Source organism: Oncorhynchus clarkii, chromosome 30 (assembly GCF_045791955.1).
Source record: "Oncorhynchus clarkii lewisi isolate Uvic-CL-2024 chromosome 30, UVic_Ocla_1.0, whole genome shotgun sequence".
Taxonomy (NCBI): domain Eukaryota; kingdom Metazoa; phylum Chordata; class Actinopteri; order Salmoniformes; family Salmonidae; genus Oncorhynchus; species Oncorhynchus clarkii.
This window is the reverse complement of record NC_092176.1, coordinates 20,120,852-20,138,800: the sequence shown is the minus strand read 5'-3', so window position 1 is coordinate 20,138,800 and position 17,949 is coordinate 20,120,852. Positions and strand designations below refer to the sequence as shown.

Below are 17,949 nucleotides of genomic sequence, written 5' to 3'. Positions count from 1 at the left end.
CCGGGATTAATCCTTGAAGAGCACACTTCTCCAGCGTGCCAGTGGCCATCGAAGGTGAGCATTTGGCAACTGAAGTTGGTCACGACTTTGAACTGCAGTCAGATCAAGACCCTGGTGAGGACGACAAGCACGCAGATGAGCTTCCCTGAGATGGCAAACCCAGTTTTATCAGCTGTCCGGATGGTTGGTCTCAGACAATCCTGCAGGTGAAGAAGCTGGATGTGGAGGTCCTGGGCTGGCGTGGTCTGCGGTTGTGTAGCTGGTCAAACATACTGGCAAATTCTCTAAAATGACATTGGAGGCAGCAGATGGTAGAGAAATACAATTGGTGAACATTTCTGCAGTCAGCATGTCAATTTCAAACTCTCAAAACTAGAGATGTCTGTGGCATTGGGTTGTATAACAAAACTGCACATTTTAGAGTTGCCTTTTCTTGTCCCCAGCACATGGTGCACCTGTGTAATGACCATGTCATTTAATCAGCTTCTTGATATACCACACTTGTCAGGTGAATAGATTAAATTGGCAAAGGAGAAATGCTCACTAACAGGGATGTAAACAAATGTATGCATACAATGAGAGATAAGCTTTGTGCTTATGGAACATTTCTGGGATCTTTTATTTCAGCTAATGAAACATAGGACCAAGACTTTACATGTTGCATTTATATTTTTGTTCAGTATATATTTTTTCTGTTTACCATTTTCAAACATCCTCAAAGGCTGTGTCAGTTTTTTAGACTATATGATGCCCCCCCTCCCTATATATGCCTAGTTCCAGTAAACAATTCCAGGGTCAATAACAGCCATAATCCAAATATGTAGTTGTTTTAAAAACCTGCTGACAACTACCATTTTACCTTCCAAAATACAGAAGAACAAACAGATGACCATAAACATTTATTGCTCATTTGACATACACTTATTACATGGAGGAACCACAGTAATCTTTACTAAAATATATTAATAGATTTGAATGTATAAATGTGTTTATTACAAATGAAAGCACAGAAGTAATCATAAGAAAAGCTCCCAGAAGCAAAAGAAGAATTCCTTCCACATACTGTCCATTTTCAGCTTTGGAAAGTAGCCTTCCTCTAAAAATTCAAGGTGATAATTATTTGTCAAGTACAGAGATTCCGTTTGTGTACCAGCATCTTCACCAACATCCTTTGACTGCATAGCCAGTTTTATATAACCAGTGTGAGAGACATTCAGTGGCTAGGGAGCACGTAGAAGAGATGCAAAGAATAATTTGTGATGTGCAGATTGCTAATCCCCATTGAGTGAATTTCCAATTGTATATAGATATATATTTTTTAAATGCATAATTATACTTCCTTATGACCATGTGTATAGCTAAACTAGTGCATGCTTTAATGATGGGAGCTGTTCCTGTACCAGGGGTTAAATTGATCAAATCTAGAATCAAACACTAACCTAAACAGGGTTGCCTGAAAATTCTCACCCCCTGGTCTTACTGATGATCATTTGGTGATATGAAAAGAGTTGAGTTCAGGACCACAGTCCCACTTAGAAATAAATCAAGCTATAGAAGGAATGACAACCTGGAACTAATACAGAGACATTGAGCAGGACTTAATGTGTGGAAATATGTTCTTATCCGCATAATCTGTGTGCCAATGTCTCCTTCCTTTCTTACACACCAACCAACATAGAAAATTACAGCAACATGAGGCTGTCCCAGATATGGGCTAGTTCAATATGTTGCTGTCATTTTGTGATGTTGCAGTGATCCTGTCCATACTAATAAAATTAGTATTTTTAATATACAGTAGGCTATAAGTAAAAAGTTCAGACAAAATGGCATTGCTGCAATAACAAAAAGTTTTGCATGATTTCCTCATATTTTCCCTTTCAGTTTTTAATACCATTATGTCCACGGAAACAAAGAATCCCACCTTGGTGGCATATGATGTTTAATCTATAAAAGAAGAATAGAGCATGTCTCCTTCAGAGGCAGAAAGCACTGTGGGATCAAATCAGGCTGAAGAAAGGAGCACAAGTTCCAGTTTGGCAAAAGAAAAGAGGGACAGAGGTACGGTTGGGGTTGGGAAAGAGGATCGTCTGGTTGGAGGCAGCTTAAAAGGACCCTGTGTTCACTTCATATGATGGCAGTTTGTCTCAGATCAACCCGACCATCCAGCATGGAGATGTCCTTCTTTAGCCTGCATCAATCTACCTAAACTGCAATAAGACAGACAACACACATATTTGAAATAGCATAAGAGTATTTTGTATTTGGTGAAGAATAAGAATTAGTTGAGATTTTTTTAAATGTGTCATTATGTGGCAGTTTCTTTAGCAAGTACTACCCTAAACATGAACACAAATCCAGCCATTTTGGCTCTTACCATATTTTTAGGTGGTAAGTTGGGTTTCTGAGCCAAGGCAGGTTTCCTCATGATGCTAGGCTTGGAGGGTTTGGGTGAGGAGGGCTCAGAGGCAGATGAGGGGGCCAGGCCATTGCCCTCTGAGAGGCCTGCTGCTGGAACACCTGCTATATCATAGTGCTTCTTCCTGAGCTCTCCCAGACGCAGACGCTCATTACCCAGCTGATTCTCTAGCTCCAACACCTTCACCTGAGACAAACATACAGTTGAGAAAGGTTATTTTCACATAGAACACACACATGGCATGCAGACAGGCTCAAAAAGACACACACAGGCCTGGTGACTCACCTGCGACTCCATTTCCTCCATTTTTAACTTGATGAGGGACATTCCAGAGAAGTCCATGGTATCTGCAGAAAAAAAGGAAACGCATCAAACAGCCATATGACTCATAAGGCCTGAGAGGATTCACATCTGTTTGTTAAGACACACAACCAACCACACTAACCCTTGTCCTCTAGGTTCTCCTGGCCTGTCTTGGTGGAGGCCACCACGTTGGCCGCCATCTCGTTCACACGGCGAGATGCCTGCTGGAGAGCTGTCAGTTTCGTACTGTTGCGGTCTGCCTTTACCTAAATGCAGAAGGAGAGAGGGAGAATGAAGAAAACAGTGATAGGGACACACTTTGAATATATGAGGAAAATAGAATAAACAGATATTGGCAAGGGAACACACAAGTTAAAAAGGTTGTGTTTTGTTTCTCACCTTGGAGGAAGCAACCAGCTGTGCTGTACTAGCAGCGATCTCGTGTGAACAGACGATGAGCTCCTCATATTTACCAGTGTGCAGCACCACTTTATCAGCAGACTCACTGTGGGAGAAACCAGACAAACATCACACCATCATCCCGTCCTATAACATGAGGGATCTCTAAGTCACACACACACAAATAACCACACTCGAATAAAAAGTTAAGGCGACCCCCTATAATGTACTTACACCATCTGTGTGGCTCCCCATCCCACAGCTTTGGAGGCAGAGATGAGTCCCTCAGTCCAACGGGAGTTCCTGGCGTAGAATTCCTTAATAGTGGCTGCACCCTAGAAAGAGAAGACCAAGTCTAGCAGTGATCAGGACATTACTTTTAAAAAAAAAATAATAATAAAGTAGTAATGCGCCGAATTCAACAGCTAAAAATGCTTACTTAAACACTTAACCAACAATGCAGTTAAAATATATATATTTTTTAATATATATTTTTTTAAAGAGTTAAAGAAAATATTTACTAAACAAAAAATAAAGGAACATAAAAACATATACAGTGGGTACCAGTACAGAGTCAATGTGCGGGGCTACAGGTTAGTCCAGGTAATATATACAGTACCAGTCAAAAGTTTGGACACACCTACTCATTCAAGGGTTTTTCTTTATTTTACAATTTTCTAAATTGTAAAATAATAGTGAAGACATCAAAACTATGAAATAACACATGGAATCATGTAGTAACAAAAAAAAGTGTTATTTTATGTTTGAGATTCTTCAAAGTAGGCACCCTTTGTCTTGAAGACAGCTTTGCACACTCAACCAGCTTCATGAGGTTGTCACCTGAAATGCATTTCAATGAACAGGTGTGCCTTGTTAAAAGTTCATTTGTGGAATTTCTTTCCTTCTTATTAATGCGTTTGAGCCAATCAGTTGTGTTGTGACAAGGTAGGGGGGTATATAGAAGATAACCCTTATTGGTAAAAGACAAAGTCCATATTACGGCAAGAACGACTCAATTCAGCAAAGAGAAACAACAGTCCATCATTACTTTAACCCTTGTGTTAGTCTTAACATTCTGTACACCCCCTTGTCCTAAGGGTCAAAAATGACTTGCCTTCACAAAACCCTTAAATTAAGCAGCTTAATTGAATTTTAAACCCCAACTCTATTTTGCATGAAGAAACAACCTGTCATTCATCAAACTTTGTGAATATCTGGGGTTTCCCTCTTCACAATGCAGTAAGACTGCATTTAAATCAGTTGACACCACTTGTTTTTATTACCACACACCTGTCATAATTGTTTTCTTTACTAATGTAGAGGATTATTATTATTGCTAAAGGTACTGCATAGGTGTAAACACTTTTTTTTAGCAAGAGATAGGCTATATAAGTGCTAAGAAAGTAGCAGAAACATGCAGAAAGTAGTTTTGAATGCATTTTATTGAAAGGAAAAAATATGTCTTGAACCTTTCTGGCAACATAATGATATATTCTTATATACTGTACAATGAGGAATTCAACTACAAAATACTATACTTCTCCCATTTTTTAACAATTGCCCACACCCACAAGGTGTATAAAACAACAATAAATAAAATAAGATTGATTTATGTTCTTTATGTTTTTGTTTTGAATCTATCAACTCTAATTAGCACATGTAGGACAGTTTGCAAGTGTCTGTGCATGGACTTTGCAGATTTAATTCTCACATGTCCAGCACATAGTATTTGTTTTACAGTCCTTTGGGGGGCAGATTTGGAATATCCTCCTCTTGCCTGCCCCAGCTGGATCTGGATGAGATTCAGCCCCCTGAACAGCTTTCACAAGCGCTGCAAAAGCTGCTGTGCGGGGGAGGCGCTCCCTTCTTTGAATGTGTGGGGTTACAAGTGCCTTTCCCAACTGCTCCAGGAACACCCTCCTCTTGTTCTGCTTATCAGGCATCCACGTAGGGTTGATCTTGTTCCATATCACAAAGGCATTGTATGAGGACATATCAATGATGTTACAGAAGATGGCCAGTGGGCAGCTGTAAGTTCCAATCACCTTGTCGTCCACACCTCCTTTGTGGTTGTAGGAGGACCACATTCTTGTTCCTCTTTGGGAGTCAAGAAAATAGAGTGGTGGTGGGGGTGAAGGCAAACTTTGATGAGAGGGCCTCTCTCCCCCTTGTTGCAAGCAGTGCAGGGGGAAGCTCAGGCTTGTTCTTTCTAACTGTGCCAACCATGGTGATCTTCTTCAGGAGCTGCCACTAGCTGTTAGCCAGCCTGCCAGCATAGTGGAGTCTGCCACTAGCACAGTCAGTGTAGTCAGCTCAGCTATCCCCATTGAGACTGTGTCTGTGCCTCGACCTAGGTTGGACAAAACTAAACATGGCGGTGTTCGCCTTAGCAATCTCACTAGGATAAAGACCTCCTCCATTCCTGTCATTATTGAAAGAGATCATGATACCTCACATCTCAAAATAGGGCTACTTAATGTTAGATCCCTTACTTCAAAGACAATTATAGTCAATTAACTAATCACTGATCATAATCTTGATGTGATTGGCCTGACTGAAACATGGCTTAAGCCTGATGAATTTACTGTGTTAAATGAGGCCTCACTTCCTGGCTACACTAGTGACCATATCCCCCGCTCATCCCGAAAAGGCGGAGGTGTTGCTAACATTTACGATAGCAAATTTCAATTTCCAAAAAAAAAAACAAAAAAAAACGACATTTTCATCTTTTGAGCTTCTAGTCATGAAATCTATGCAGCCTACTCAATCACTTTTTATAGCTACTGTTTACAGGCCTCCTGGGCCATATACAGCGTTCCTCATTGAGTTCCCTGAATTCCTATCGGACCTCGTAGTCATAGCAGATAATATTCTAATCTTTGGTGACTTTAATATTCACATGGAAAAGTCCACAGACCCACTCCAAAAGGCTCTCGGAGCCATCATCGACTCAGTGGGTTTTGTCCAACATGTCTCTGGACCCACTCACTGTCAGTCATACTCTGGACCTAGTTTTGTCCCATGGAATAAATGTTGTGGATCTTAATGTTTTTCCTCATAATCCTGGACTATCGGACCACCATTTTATTACGTTTGCAATTGCAACAAATCTGCTCAGACCACAACCAAGGAACATCAAAAGTCGTGCTATAAATTCACAGACAACACAAAGATTCCTTGATGTCCTTCCAGATTTCCTCTGTCTACCCAAGGACGCCAGAGGACAAAAAACAGTTAACCACCTAACTGAGGAACTCAATTTAACCTTGCAATACCCTAGATGCAGTTGCACCCCTAAAAACATTTCTCATAAGAAACTAGCTCCCTGGTACACAGAAAATGCCCGAGCTCTGAAGCCAGCTTCCAGAAAATTGGAACGGAAATGGCGCCACACCAAACTGGAAGTCTTCCGACTAGCTTGGAAAGACAGTACCGTGCAGTATCGAAGAGCCCTTACTGCTGCTCGATCATCCTATTTTTCCAACTTAATTGAGGAAAATAAGAACAATCCGAAATTCCTTTTTGATACCGTCGCAAAGCTAACTAAAAAGCAGCATTCCCCAAGAGAGGATGGCTTTCACTTCAGCAGTGATACATTCATGAACTTCCTTGAGGAAAAGATCATGATCATTAGAAAGCAAATTACGGACTCCTCTTTAAATCTGCGTATTCCTTCAAAGCTCAGTAGTCCTGAGTCTGTACAACTCTGCCAGGACCTATGATCAAGAGAGACGCTCAAGTGTTTTAGTACTATATCTCTTGACACAATGATGAAAATAATCATGGCCTCTAAACCTTGAAGCTTCATACTGGACCCTATTCCAACTAAACTACTGAAAGAGCTGCTTCCTGTGCTTGGCCCTCCTATGTTGAACATAATAAACGGCTCTCTATCCACCGGATGTGTACCAAACTCACTAAAAGTTGCAGTAATAAAGCCTCTCTTGAAAAAGCCAAACCTTGACCCAGAAAATTTTTAAAAACTAAATTGGCTTATATAGAATCTTCCATTCCTCTCAATTTTTAGAAAAGGCTGTTGCGCAGCAACTCACTGCCTTCCTGAAGACAAACAATGTATACAAAATGCTTCAGTCTGGTTTTAGGCCCCATCATAGCACGGAGACTGCACTTGTGAAGGTGATAAATTACCTTTTAATGGCATCAGACCGAGGCTCTGCATCTGTCCTTGTGCTCCTAGACCTTAGTGCTGCTTTTGATACCATTCTTTTGGAGAGATTGGAAACCCAAACTGGTCTACACGGACAAGTTCTGGCCTAGTTTAGATCTTATCTGTCGGAAAGATATCAGTTTGTCTCTGTGAATGGTTTGTCCTCTGACAAATCAACTGTAAATTTCGGTGTTCCTCAAGGTTCCGTTTTAGGACCACTATTGTTTTCACTATATATTTTACCTCTTGGGGATGTCATTCGAAAACATAATGTTCACTTTCACTGCTATGCGGATGACACAGAGCTGTACATTTCAATGAAACATGGTGAAGCCCCAAAATTGCCCTCGCTAGAAGCATGTGTTTCAGACATAAGGAAGTGGATGGCTGAAAACTTTCTACTTTTAAACTCTGACAAAACAGAGATGCTTGTTCTAGGTCCCAAGAAACAAAGAGATCTTCTGTTGAATCTGACAATTAATCTTAATGGTTGTACAGTCGTCTCAAATAAAACTGTGAAGGACCTTGGCGTTACTCTGGACCCTGATCTCTCTTTTGAAGAACATATCAAGACTGTTTCAAGGACAGCTTTTTTCCATCTACGTAACATTGCAAAAAAAATCAGAAACTTTCTGTCCAAAAATGATGCAGAAAAATTAATCCATGCTTTTGTCACTTCTATGTTAGACTACTGCAATGATCTACTTTCCGGCGACCCGGATAAAGCACTAAATAAACTTCAGTTAGTGCTAAATACGGCTGCTAGAATCCTGACTAGAACCAAAATAATTTATCATATTACTCCAGTGCTAGCCTCCCTACACTGGCTTCCTGTCAAGGCAAGGGCTGATGTCATGGTTTTACTGCTAACCTACAAAGCATTACATGGGTTTGCTCCTACCTATCGCTCTGATTTGGTCCTGCCGTACATACCTACACGTACGCTACAGTCACAAGACGCAGGCCTCCTAATTGTCCCTATAATTTCAAAGAAAACAGCTGGAGGCAGGGCTTTCTCCTATAGAGCTCCATTTTTATGGAATGGTCTGCCTACCCACGTGAGAGACGCAAACTCGGTCTCAACCTTTAAGTCTTTACTGAAGACTCATCTCTTCAGTGGGTCATATGATTGAGTGTAGTCTGGCCCAGGAGTGTGAACGGAAAGGCTCTGGAGCAACGAACCGCCCTTGCTGTCTCTGCCTGGCCGGTTCCCCTCTTTCCACTGGGATTCTCTGCCTCTAACCCTATTACAGGGGCTGAGTCACTGGCTTACTAGGGCTCTTTCATACCGTCCCTAGGAGGGGTGCGTCACTTGAGTGGGTTGAGTCACTGATGTGATCTTAATGTTTGGGTTGGCGCCCCCCCTTGGGTTGTGCCGTGGCAGAGATCTTTGTGGGCTATACTCGGCCTTGTTTCAGGATGGTAAGTTGGTGGTTGAAGATATCCCTCTAGTGGTGTGGGGGCTGTGCTTTGGCAAAGTGGGTGGGGTTATATCCTTCCTGTTTGGCCCTGTCCGGGGGTGTCCTCGGATGGGGCCACAGTGTCTCCTGACCCCCCTGTCTCAGCCTCCAGTATTTATGCTGCAGTAGTTTATGTGTCGGGGGGCTAGGGTCAGTTTGTTATATCTGGAGTACTTCTCCTGTCCTATCCGGTGTCCTGTCCTATCCGGTGTCCTGTGTGAATTTAAGTATGCTCTCTCCAATTCTCTTTCTCGGAGGACCTGAGCCCTAGGACCATGCCTCAGGACTACCTGACATGATGACTCCTTGCTGTCCCCCAGTCCACCCGGCCGTGCGGCTGCTCCTGTTCTGTCTGTGATTATTATTATTTGACCACGCTGGTCATTTATGAACATTTGTACATCTTGGCCATGTTCTGTTATAATCTCCACCCGGCACAGCCAGAAGAGGACTGGCCACCCCACATAGCCTGGTTCCTCTCTAGGTTTCTTCCTAGGTTTTGGCCTTTCTAGGGAGTTGTTCCTAGCCACCGTGCTTCTACACCTGCATTGCTTGCTGTTTGGGGTTTTAGGCTGGGTTTCTGTACAGCACTTTGAGATATCAGCTGATGTACAAAGGGCTATATAAAAAATTTGATTTGAGCTGCTGGCTGATTTCAAATCAGTAGAACACCTATCAATTTCTCAGTGTGTGTGTGTGTGTGTCTTTGTGTTGTGTCAATTATTGTATAACCTAAGACAACCTAAGACCTAAGACAATTGTATAACCTAAGACACCCTGGTGGTGTACAGTTTTCATGGAAATATGAACAAAGGCGATGTTCCACATATTCTAAAGTCAGTAAAATTTCAAGTAAAAATAATATCATTTAGGGGGTTCTCTGCTGTTAAACATAGTGGCGGCTCAATTTTTACCCTTAAGACAACACAAGGGTTAAGACGTGAAGGTCAGAACTTTGAAACTTTATTCAAGTGCAGCTGCAAAAACCATAAAGCGCTATGATGAAACTGGCTCTCATGAGGACTGCCACAGGAAAGGAAGACGCAGAGTTACCTCTGCTGTAAAAGATATGTTCATTAGAGTTACCAGCCTTAGAAATCTGCAATTAACTGCACCTCAGATTGCATCCAAATAAATGCTTAACAGTTCAAGTAATAGTCATCTCAACATCAACTGTTCAGAGGAGACTGCATGAATCAGGCCTTCATGGTCGAATTGCTGCAAAGAAACCATTACTAAAAGGAAGAAGAATACGAAGAAGAGACTTGCTTGGCCTAAGAAACACGAGCATTGGACATTAGACCAGTAGAAATCTGTCCTTTGGTCTGATGAGTCCACATTTGAGATTTTTGGTTCTAACTGCCGTGTCTTTGTGAGAAACAGAGTAGGTGTAAGGATGATCTCCACGTGTAGTTCCCAGCATGAAGCATGGAAGTGGTGATGTCATGGTGTGGGGGTGCTTTGCTGATGACACTGTCAGTGATTTATTTGGAATTCAAGGCACACTTAACCAACATGGCTACCACAGCATTCTGCAGCGATACACCATCCCATCTGGTTTGCACTTAGTGGGACTATCATTTGTTTTTCAACAGGACAATGACCCAACACACCTCCAGGCTGTGTAGGGGCTTTTTGACCAAGAAGGAGAGTGATGGAGTGATGCATCAGATGACCTGGCCTCCACAATCACCCAACCTCAACCCAATTGAGATGGTTTGGGATGAGTTGGACCGCAGAGTGAACGAAAAGCAGCCAACAAGTGCTCAGCATATGTGGGAACTCCACGCCCCACTCCACACAGGTGTGATTACTACCTCTGAGGGTTTAGAGCTTGAGGTAGTCATAACCATCATGCTAGATTACGGAGACGTAATTTATAGATCGGCAGGTAAGGGTGCTCTTGAGCGGCAAGATGTCCTCTACCATTCGGCCAGAAGATTTACCACCAATTCTCCTTATAGGACACATCACAGCACTCTATACTCCTCTGTAAACCCGTTGCAAGACCCACTGGTTTATGCTCATTTATGAAACTGTCTTGGGCCTCACTCCCCTCTATCTGAGATATCTACTGCAGCCTTCATTCTGCACATTCAAACACCCGTTCTGCCAGTCACATATTGTTAAAGGTCACCAAAGCACACACATCCTTGAGTCGCTCGTCTTTTCAGTTTGCTGCAGCTAGCGACTAGAACGAGCTGCAACAAACCCTCCAACTGGACATCTCTTCATTCAAAGACACAATCATGAACACTCTTACGGACAGTTGTGGCTGCTTTGTGTGATGCATTGTTCTCTCTACCTTCTTGCCCTTTGTGCTGTTGTCACTGCCCAATAATGTTTGTACCATGTTTTGTGCTGCTACCATGTTGTTATGTTGTGTTGATGCCATGCTATGTTGTCGTCTGTGTGTTTTGTCCTATATTTTCCATTTAATTTATTTTTACTTTAATTCCCCGCAGGAGGCCTTTCACCTTTTGGTAGGCCGTCATTGTAAATAAGAATTTGTTCTTAACTGACTTGCCTAGTTAAATAAAAAGGCAAAGGTTGGATACTTTGAAGAATTTAACATACATTTGGATTTGTTTTAACACTTTTTGGGTTACTACATGATTCCATATGTGTTATATCATAGTTTTGATGTCTTCACTATTATTCTACAATGTATTCTACAATTATCCTACGATGTAAAAATAGTAAAAATAAAAGAAACCCTTGAATGAGTAGGTGTCCAAACCTTTGACTGGTACTGAACATCTAGGTAAAGTAAAGTGACTATGCATAAACAATAAACAGCGAGAATTTCCTAGTTAAATAAAGGTTAAATAAATGAATAAAAAGAGTGGCAGCAGAGTTTTAAAAAAGGGGGGGTTCATTGCAAATAGTCCCAGTAGCCATTTCATTTACTGTTCAGCAGTCTTATTTTGGCTTGGGTGTAGAAGCGGTTAAGGAGCCTTTTGGACCTAGACTTGGCACACCGGTACCACTTGCCGTGCGGCAGCAGAGAGAATAGTCTATGAGAATAGGTCGGTTTGAGTCGGACAATTTTTAGGCAGGAAGCTTGGCCCCAGTGATGTACCGGGCCGTACGCACTACCCTCTGTAAGCCCTTGCAGTCGGATGCCGAGCAGTTGCCATACCAGGCTATGATGCAACCAGTCAGGATGCTCTTGATGGTGCAGCTGTAGAACCTTTTGAGGATCTGAGGACCCATGCCAAATCTTTTCAGTCTCCTGAGGGGGAAAAGGTGTTGCCGTGCCCTCTTCACGACTGTCTTGGTGTGTTTGGACCATGATAGTTTGTTGGTGATGTGGACACCAAGGAATTGAAGCTTTCGACCTGCTCCACTACAGCCCCATCAATGTGAATGGGGGCGTACTCGGCCCTCCTTTTCCTGTCGTCCACGATCATCTCCTTTGTCTTGATCATGTTGCGGGAGAGGTTGTTGTCCTGGCACCACTCTGACCTCCTCGCCATTGTCGGTGATCAGGCCTACCACCGTTGTCGGTGATCAGGCCTACCACCGTTGTCGGTGATCAGGCCTACCACCGTTGTCGGTGATCAGGCCTACCACCATTTTCACAAAGTTTTCAACGTTAAATTCTAAATGTCAAGACTCACCCTCCCTCCCTCAACAATCTCCTTCTGTAGGTCGGTTGATGTCAGGACCAGTAGATGGATGGCCTGAAGGAGAGAGGAAAGGAGGGAACGCAGTATTATTAGGATTTCGATCAGACCTTTTAAGTCAATCAAACCAGTAAGTAGAATAGCAGCCATCTTACCTTCATCAGGTCTGTGCAGCTGTAGAGGATTCTATGAAACAAGGAGTACTTTCATGATGGGGAAAAATGCATTAAGTATTTCAACTAAAATACAGAGTGTAAGTCAAACATACTACTGACCGTTCATTGACCTCAAGTTTGACGCCAGAGGTGTCCTTTCGTGCCTGATTCATCATTTCCTTTAGATATAGAAAAACAGCAATTGAGAAATGTGGATAAAACCTGGGTATGAATACAGATATATTGTGTAGACAAGTGTTGAGCTTGTGATGTCATTCCCCTCTACAGTGGGATGTTCTACATGGTTGTGATCCTCACATCGATTCTGCGCACTGCCTCCTCAATGGCTGCTGATGTTGCTGCCATCTCCTTGTCCACCAGATCTCCCAGCTCATCCTGTCGCACATCCACGCCTTTAGGTCGCAGCTCCTAAACATTGGAAGAGGAGATGAGATTAAGAAAAACAGTAAAAGGACAGGGATAAAAATTGAGAAGACTGCCCAGTAGTCCATTACCTCCCCAAGCCTCAGGATCTTTTGGACCACAATGCGAATGGAGGCCGGATCTGCCCTCTGGAGAGAGGCCTTGGACTTGAGGTCCTTCAGGAACTGCAGACTTTGAGTGGCACAGCCCCTGCAATTCTCAGTCAGACCTGCAGGGTGCAAAAGTGCAAGATACACACTGACACTGTAATCACATACCAAATGGATTCAATATCATATTTCAGTAAAATTCCAATAAGATACAAGATCCATTTCTAACAGGAATCCGTTATATTTGAAGAGAACATCCTTACGGTCGGCGTGGTCGGTGGGAGCCATGTGCGCTGTGGCACTGCCGTTGATGATGGTGTCAGCAGCCAGGTGGGAGAACTGGGTCAGGGCCCTCAGCAGTCCACCAACATCTGGTAAACAGAGGAAAGGATTCATCACTGCCAGTAACACAGCCAAGCTCTGTCACTAACGAGCACTCATGACCATTATCACTGGGTTTGCTCAAAGACGACTAATTATATCGAAAACACTGAGCACAAAGTAATGAGCATCTCACCTCCCATGTTCGTCAGGTAGTCTGAGTGACCCCTTTTCACTTTGTCAATGGAGCCTAAAGTGGCATCTGCCCGACTGACAAGGTAATCTGTGGTGGTGGAGCGAAAGATAAAAGCTTGAAAAGCATTATTTTTATAAATTTACACACATGCATGGATGAGTCATCTTTCACTTTATATTCTAAGTGATATGAACAGCATCTCTCTGTGTGTATGTGTACGTTCACTCATTTTAACCTGGGGAGCTGGTGCAGCGGATGTGCAGGGGGTCGTCCAGTTTGGCCACAGCATCCTGGATGATGCTCTCAGCCTCAGAGACCGTTCCCTGCAGCAGAGAGAACTGCTCCTCCAGCAGCTTCTGTTGCAGCTGCTCCTCACGGCTAGACTACACAGATGCAATGAGACAGTCAGACATACGGTCAGAGGGAAAAATAGATGGGCACAGACATACTAATGGTTTATCTTATATTGTGCAGACAGCCAAATTGTTCAATGATTAAAGAAAATCTGTCACTTTGCAATGCACAGTCTGAGTAATAGGGGATTTGAACAGCAGTATAGCTTCTGTCTATTTTCTTTTTTGCAATCAACAAATGACTGACAAGACAAAGCAGCTGACTGAACTCTGTGCGGTGCTGTCCTGACTGACCTTCTCCTGCAGCCTGCCCTGCAGCTCTCCCAGCTCCCTGGTTCTCCTCTCCCTCTCCTGCTGCAGGGATGACTGCTGCAGCTGTGCAGCATGGCGCAGGGCTGACAGTGCTGCCTCCTTCTCACTCACAGAGTGCATCAGACGCTCCTTCTCCGCCTGCAGGGCGGACATGGATCTGGTCTGCTGTTCCCCCACCTGGGAGAGAGGGAGGAGGAAGAGAGAGAGGGTAGAGAAGAGACAGGAAGAAGGCAGATAACAGAATAATGGGTACAGAAAATACTTTTCTGATGTTTGTGAGACTTTCATGTGATCACTTCCTCACACAGTGCAGGTTCCTATAGCCTTCACAGACAATCCTGATTTGCAAGTCTGGAAAGTGGGGCGATTCTTTTGCATCTAGTTTTGCATGATGGTGAATCACATGAGTCCCCTGTGTCATTACATAGTAGAGGGAACCCACTTTATTCAGTATTTACTGCATCATCACCACACACCTTCTCGTTGCTCTGCAGAGTGCCTTTGACACGTTCCACTTCTGCCTTCTTCTCCTCAAACTCTCTTTTAAGCTTCTCCATCTCAAACTTCTGCTCCTCAAGCTGCAATGATAAAACAATAACATTATTCAGTCATTTAGATAAAAGATTAATACAGTACTGGATCACCATTTCTAATACTCAATAACACTAACCTTCATGTCAGCATCCTGTTTGATGCGATCCACCTCAAAAGCCAACTGCTGCTTAGTCCTCTCCACCTCCTCCTGAGTCTGCTGGGTGGCTGACAGCATCTTCACTGTGTCTGCACTCTGCCAACACAATGTCACATATACATTGTTAAACATTCTCTTCACACTATACAGAAAAATAATGCTCAGTTGAGTCTGAGTCTATATGGGTTGGCTCCCCCTTGGGTTGTGCCGTGGCGGAGATCTTTGTGGGCTATACTCGGCCTTGTTTCAGGATGGTAAGTTGGTGGTTGAAGATATCCCTCTAGTGGTGTGGGGGCTGTGCTTTGGCAAAGTGGGTGGGGTTATATCCTTCCTGTTTGGCCCTGTCCGAGGGTGTCCTCGGATGGGGCCACAGTGTCTCCTGACCCCTCCTGTCTCAGCCTCCAGTATTTATGCTGCAGTAGTTTATGTGTCAGGGGGCTAGGGTCAGTTTGTTATATCTGGAGTACTTCTCCTGTCCTATCCGGTGTCCTGTGTGAATTTAAGTATGCTCTTTCTCTCTTTCTTTCTCTCTCGGAGGACCTGAGCCCTAGGACCATGCCTCAGGACTACCTGACATGATGACTCCTTGCTGTCCCCAGTCCACCTGGCCGTGCTGCTGCTCCATTTTCAACTGTTCTGCCTGTGATTATTATTATTTGACCATGCTGGTCATTTATGAACATTTGTACATCTTGGCCATGTTCTGTTATAATCTCCACCCGGCACAGCCAGACGAGGACTGGCCACCCCACATAGCCTGGTTCCTCTCTAGGTTTCTTCCAAGGTTTTGGCCTTTCTAGGGAGTTGTTCCTAGCCACCGTGCTTCTACACCTGCATTGCTTGCTGTTTGGGGTTTTAGGCTGGGTTTCTGTACAGCACTTTGAGATATCAGCTGATGTACAAAGGGCTATATAAATACATTTGATTTGATATGAGCATATGTGGAGAAAACCACAATGAAAACAGAGGTGAGTGAGGTTCCTCATAAAGGTGTACCTTCCTGAGCAGTTCCGCATGGCTAGACACTAGCTCAGTGTGCTTCTCCTTCAGCTTGTTATAGCGCTGCTCTGTGGCCTGGGCTCTTGCTGGGTAGCAAAGTGGGGGTCAGAGACAAGAGGGAGACGTCAGTGTGTGTTCAATACAATGTGATTGAACATGTATGCCAGACTTAGTGAGTGGCTTCTCTTACTCTCGGCCTCTCCGAAGGTGGCCTGCACACTCTCATGCTCAGCATTGCGGCGGCGCGTGGCCTCCAGCTCCATGCGCAGCTGCTCGTTCTCCACCAAGGCACGCTGTTTCTGTACCTGCTGCTCCTCCAGCTCCGCCTCCAGACTGTTGATCTGGGACTTAAGCTGAGTGATGTAGCGCTGGGCCTGCAGGAGGGAGGAGGTAGGTAGTCAGTCAGTCACCATAGTAAACCTCCCCTGGGTAGATGATCACTACCACCACAGGACACCATGACATGGCACTAGTGGATGAGGGCCTCAGACGGGGGAAACAAGTGTTGAGTGGTACAAATTATTTTTTACAAAATGTATACAATTTCAGGTTAGGGTGGCTCAATTCAATATCACAGGCGTAAACTTTTAGCAACAGTTAAGAAACAGGCCACATTAGGAGCCAGCCATTTGCAGAAATTGGGGTCAACAGTACATTTCACACTGTGTCCCAGACACATCTTCTGGTCTTCTCTGACCAGACAGACGTCATTTCCCATTCTGAGACAAGCTGCCACATTCCACATGTCACGATTCATCTTTGCATCCACCCAACACATGACCTAAATTCCTCTCTCCTTTACAAATCAACCATGTCTACCACTGTCAAAACCTGGTTATCAGTGTTTCCCCTAAGTACACGGAGTAGCCAGCCAAATAGAAAAAGTAGCCAGCCAGGTGTCCCCAGGCTTTTCATAATTTATCTGCAGATAATTGCCAAAAGGTATACCAGTACGCAAATTAGGGAGATCAACTTTATGCAGTCATTTTGACACCTTTTATAAACGAAACAACACTTGCTGTTCGGTCGTCAATCAAAGGACAGTCAAAATCAAAGGACAGTCAATGACTCCGTGGCTGGCTATAGGAAACACACAAAAGAAAATAAATAAACAATAATTAGGCTATGTGGATTTTCGACTCACCACTTACATTAAATGGGATGGGCAGATTTCTCTTGCGCTCTCCAGCCATGTAATTTTTTTTGACTGCAACCTACCACAGCGCACACCAATCATAAAGGTACAGGAAGGTGGGACAGACAGCAGACTGTAAACCAGTGTTTCCCGGTCATTGATCGCTTTGTGACTGACAGGTGCCTGTCCTATCAATAGATAGCTAGAAGATGTATAGCGTTCATTTTGGCAGGAGAGGGCTTGACAGACTTTTCTGACTAGTGAATAGAAACTTAAATGAAAAGTAGTAGTTATTTTTTGAAGTGGGGAAAAGTAGCTTGGTGTTTAGGGAAAACAATGTGCTGGTTGCACTTCCATGCCGTCCCTAGGACGAGTGGGTTGATGTGATCTTCCTGTCCAGGTTGGCACCCCCCTCGGGTTCGTGCCGTGGCATGGGGGAGATCTTTGTGGGCTATACTCAGCCTTGTCTCAGGGTAGTAAGTTGGTGGTCTGTTGTTATCCCTCTAGTGGTGTGGGGGCTGTGCTTTGGCAAAGTGGCTGGGGTTATATCCTGCCTGGTTGGCCCTGTCCAGGGGTATCGTCGGACGGGGCCAGTGTCTCCCGACCCCTCCTGTCTCAGCATCCAGTATTTATGCTGCAATAGTTTATGTCGGGGGCTAGGATCAGTCTGTTATATCTGGAGTATTTCTCCTGTCTTATCCTGTGTGAATTTAAGTATGCGCCCTCTAACTCTCTCTCTTTTCTCTCTTCTCTCAGAGGACCTGAGCCCTAGGACCATGCCTCAGAACTATCTGGCCTGATGACTCCTTGCTTGTCCACAGTCCACCTGGTTGTGCTGCTGCTCCAGTTTCAACTGTCCTGCTTGCGGCTATGGAACCC

General features: G+C 43.8%; 1 protein-coding gene across 1 annotated transcript in view; it reads right to left on the bottom strand.

Moving 5' to 3' along the window:
* Positions 1-886: 886 nt before the first annotated feature.
* Positions 887-17,949, bottom strand: part of LOC139389819 (huntingtin interacting protein 1 related b) — a 38,601-nt gene continuing 21,538 nt past the window's right edge. The window contains exons 14-32 of the mRNA XM_071136785.1: positions 16,126-16,309; positions 15,933-16,021; positions 14,916-15,032; positions 14,722-14,823; positions 14,228-14,422; positions 13,816-13,963; positions 13,581-13,667; positions 13,327-13,434; positions 13,046-13,182; positions 12,849-12,959; positions 12,651-12,709; positions 12,531-12,561; positions 12,370-12,432; positions 3,353-3,453; positions 3,119-3,224; positions 2,862-2,985; positions 2,702-2,763; positions 2,375-2,602; positions 887-2,207 (exon numbers count right to left, since the gene is read on the bottom strand). Coding sequence (XP_070992886.1) covers positions 2,199-2,207; positions 2,375-2,602; positions 2,702-2,763; positions 2,862-2,985; positions 3,119-3,224; positions 3,353-3,453; positions 12,370-12,432; positions 12,531-12,561; positions 12,651-12,709; positions 12,849-12,959; positions 13,046-13,182; positions 13,327-13,434; positions 13,581-13,667; positions 13,816-13,963; positions 14,228-14,422; positions 14,722-14,823; positions 14,916-15,032; positions 15,933-16,021; positions 16,126-16,309 — 2,061 coding nt within the window. The 3' untranslated portion in view covers positions 887-2,198. The remainder of the gene's footprint in view (positions 2,208-2,374; positions 2,603-2,701; positions 2,764-2,861; positions 2,986-3,118; positions 3,225-3,352; positions 3,454-12,369; positions 12,433-12,530; positions 12,562-12,650; positions 12,710-12,848; positions 12,960-13,045; positions 13,183-13,326; positions 13,435-13,580; positions 13,668-13,815; positions 13,964-14,227; positions 14,423-14,721; positions 14,824-14,915; positions 15,033-15,932; positions 16,022-16,125; positions 16,310-17,949) is intronic.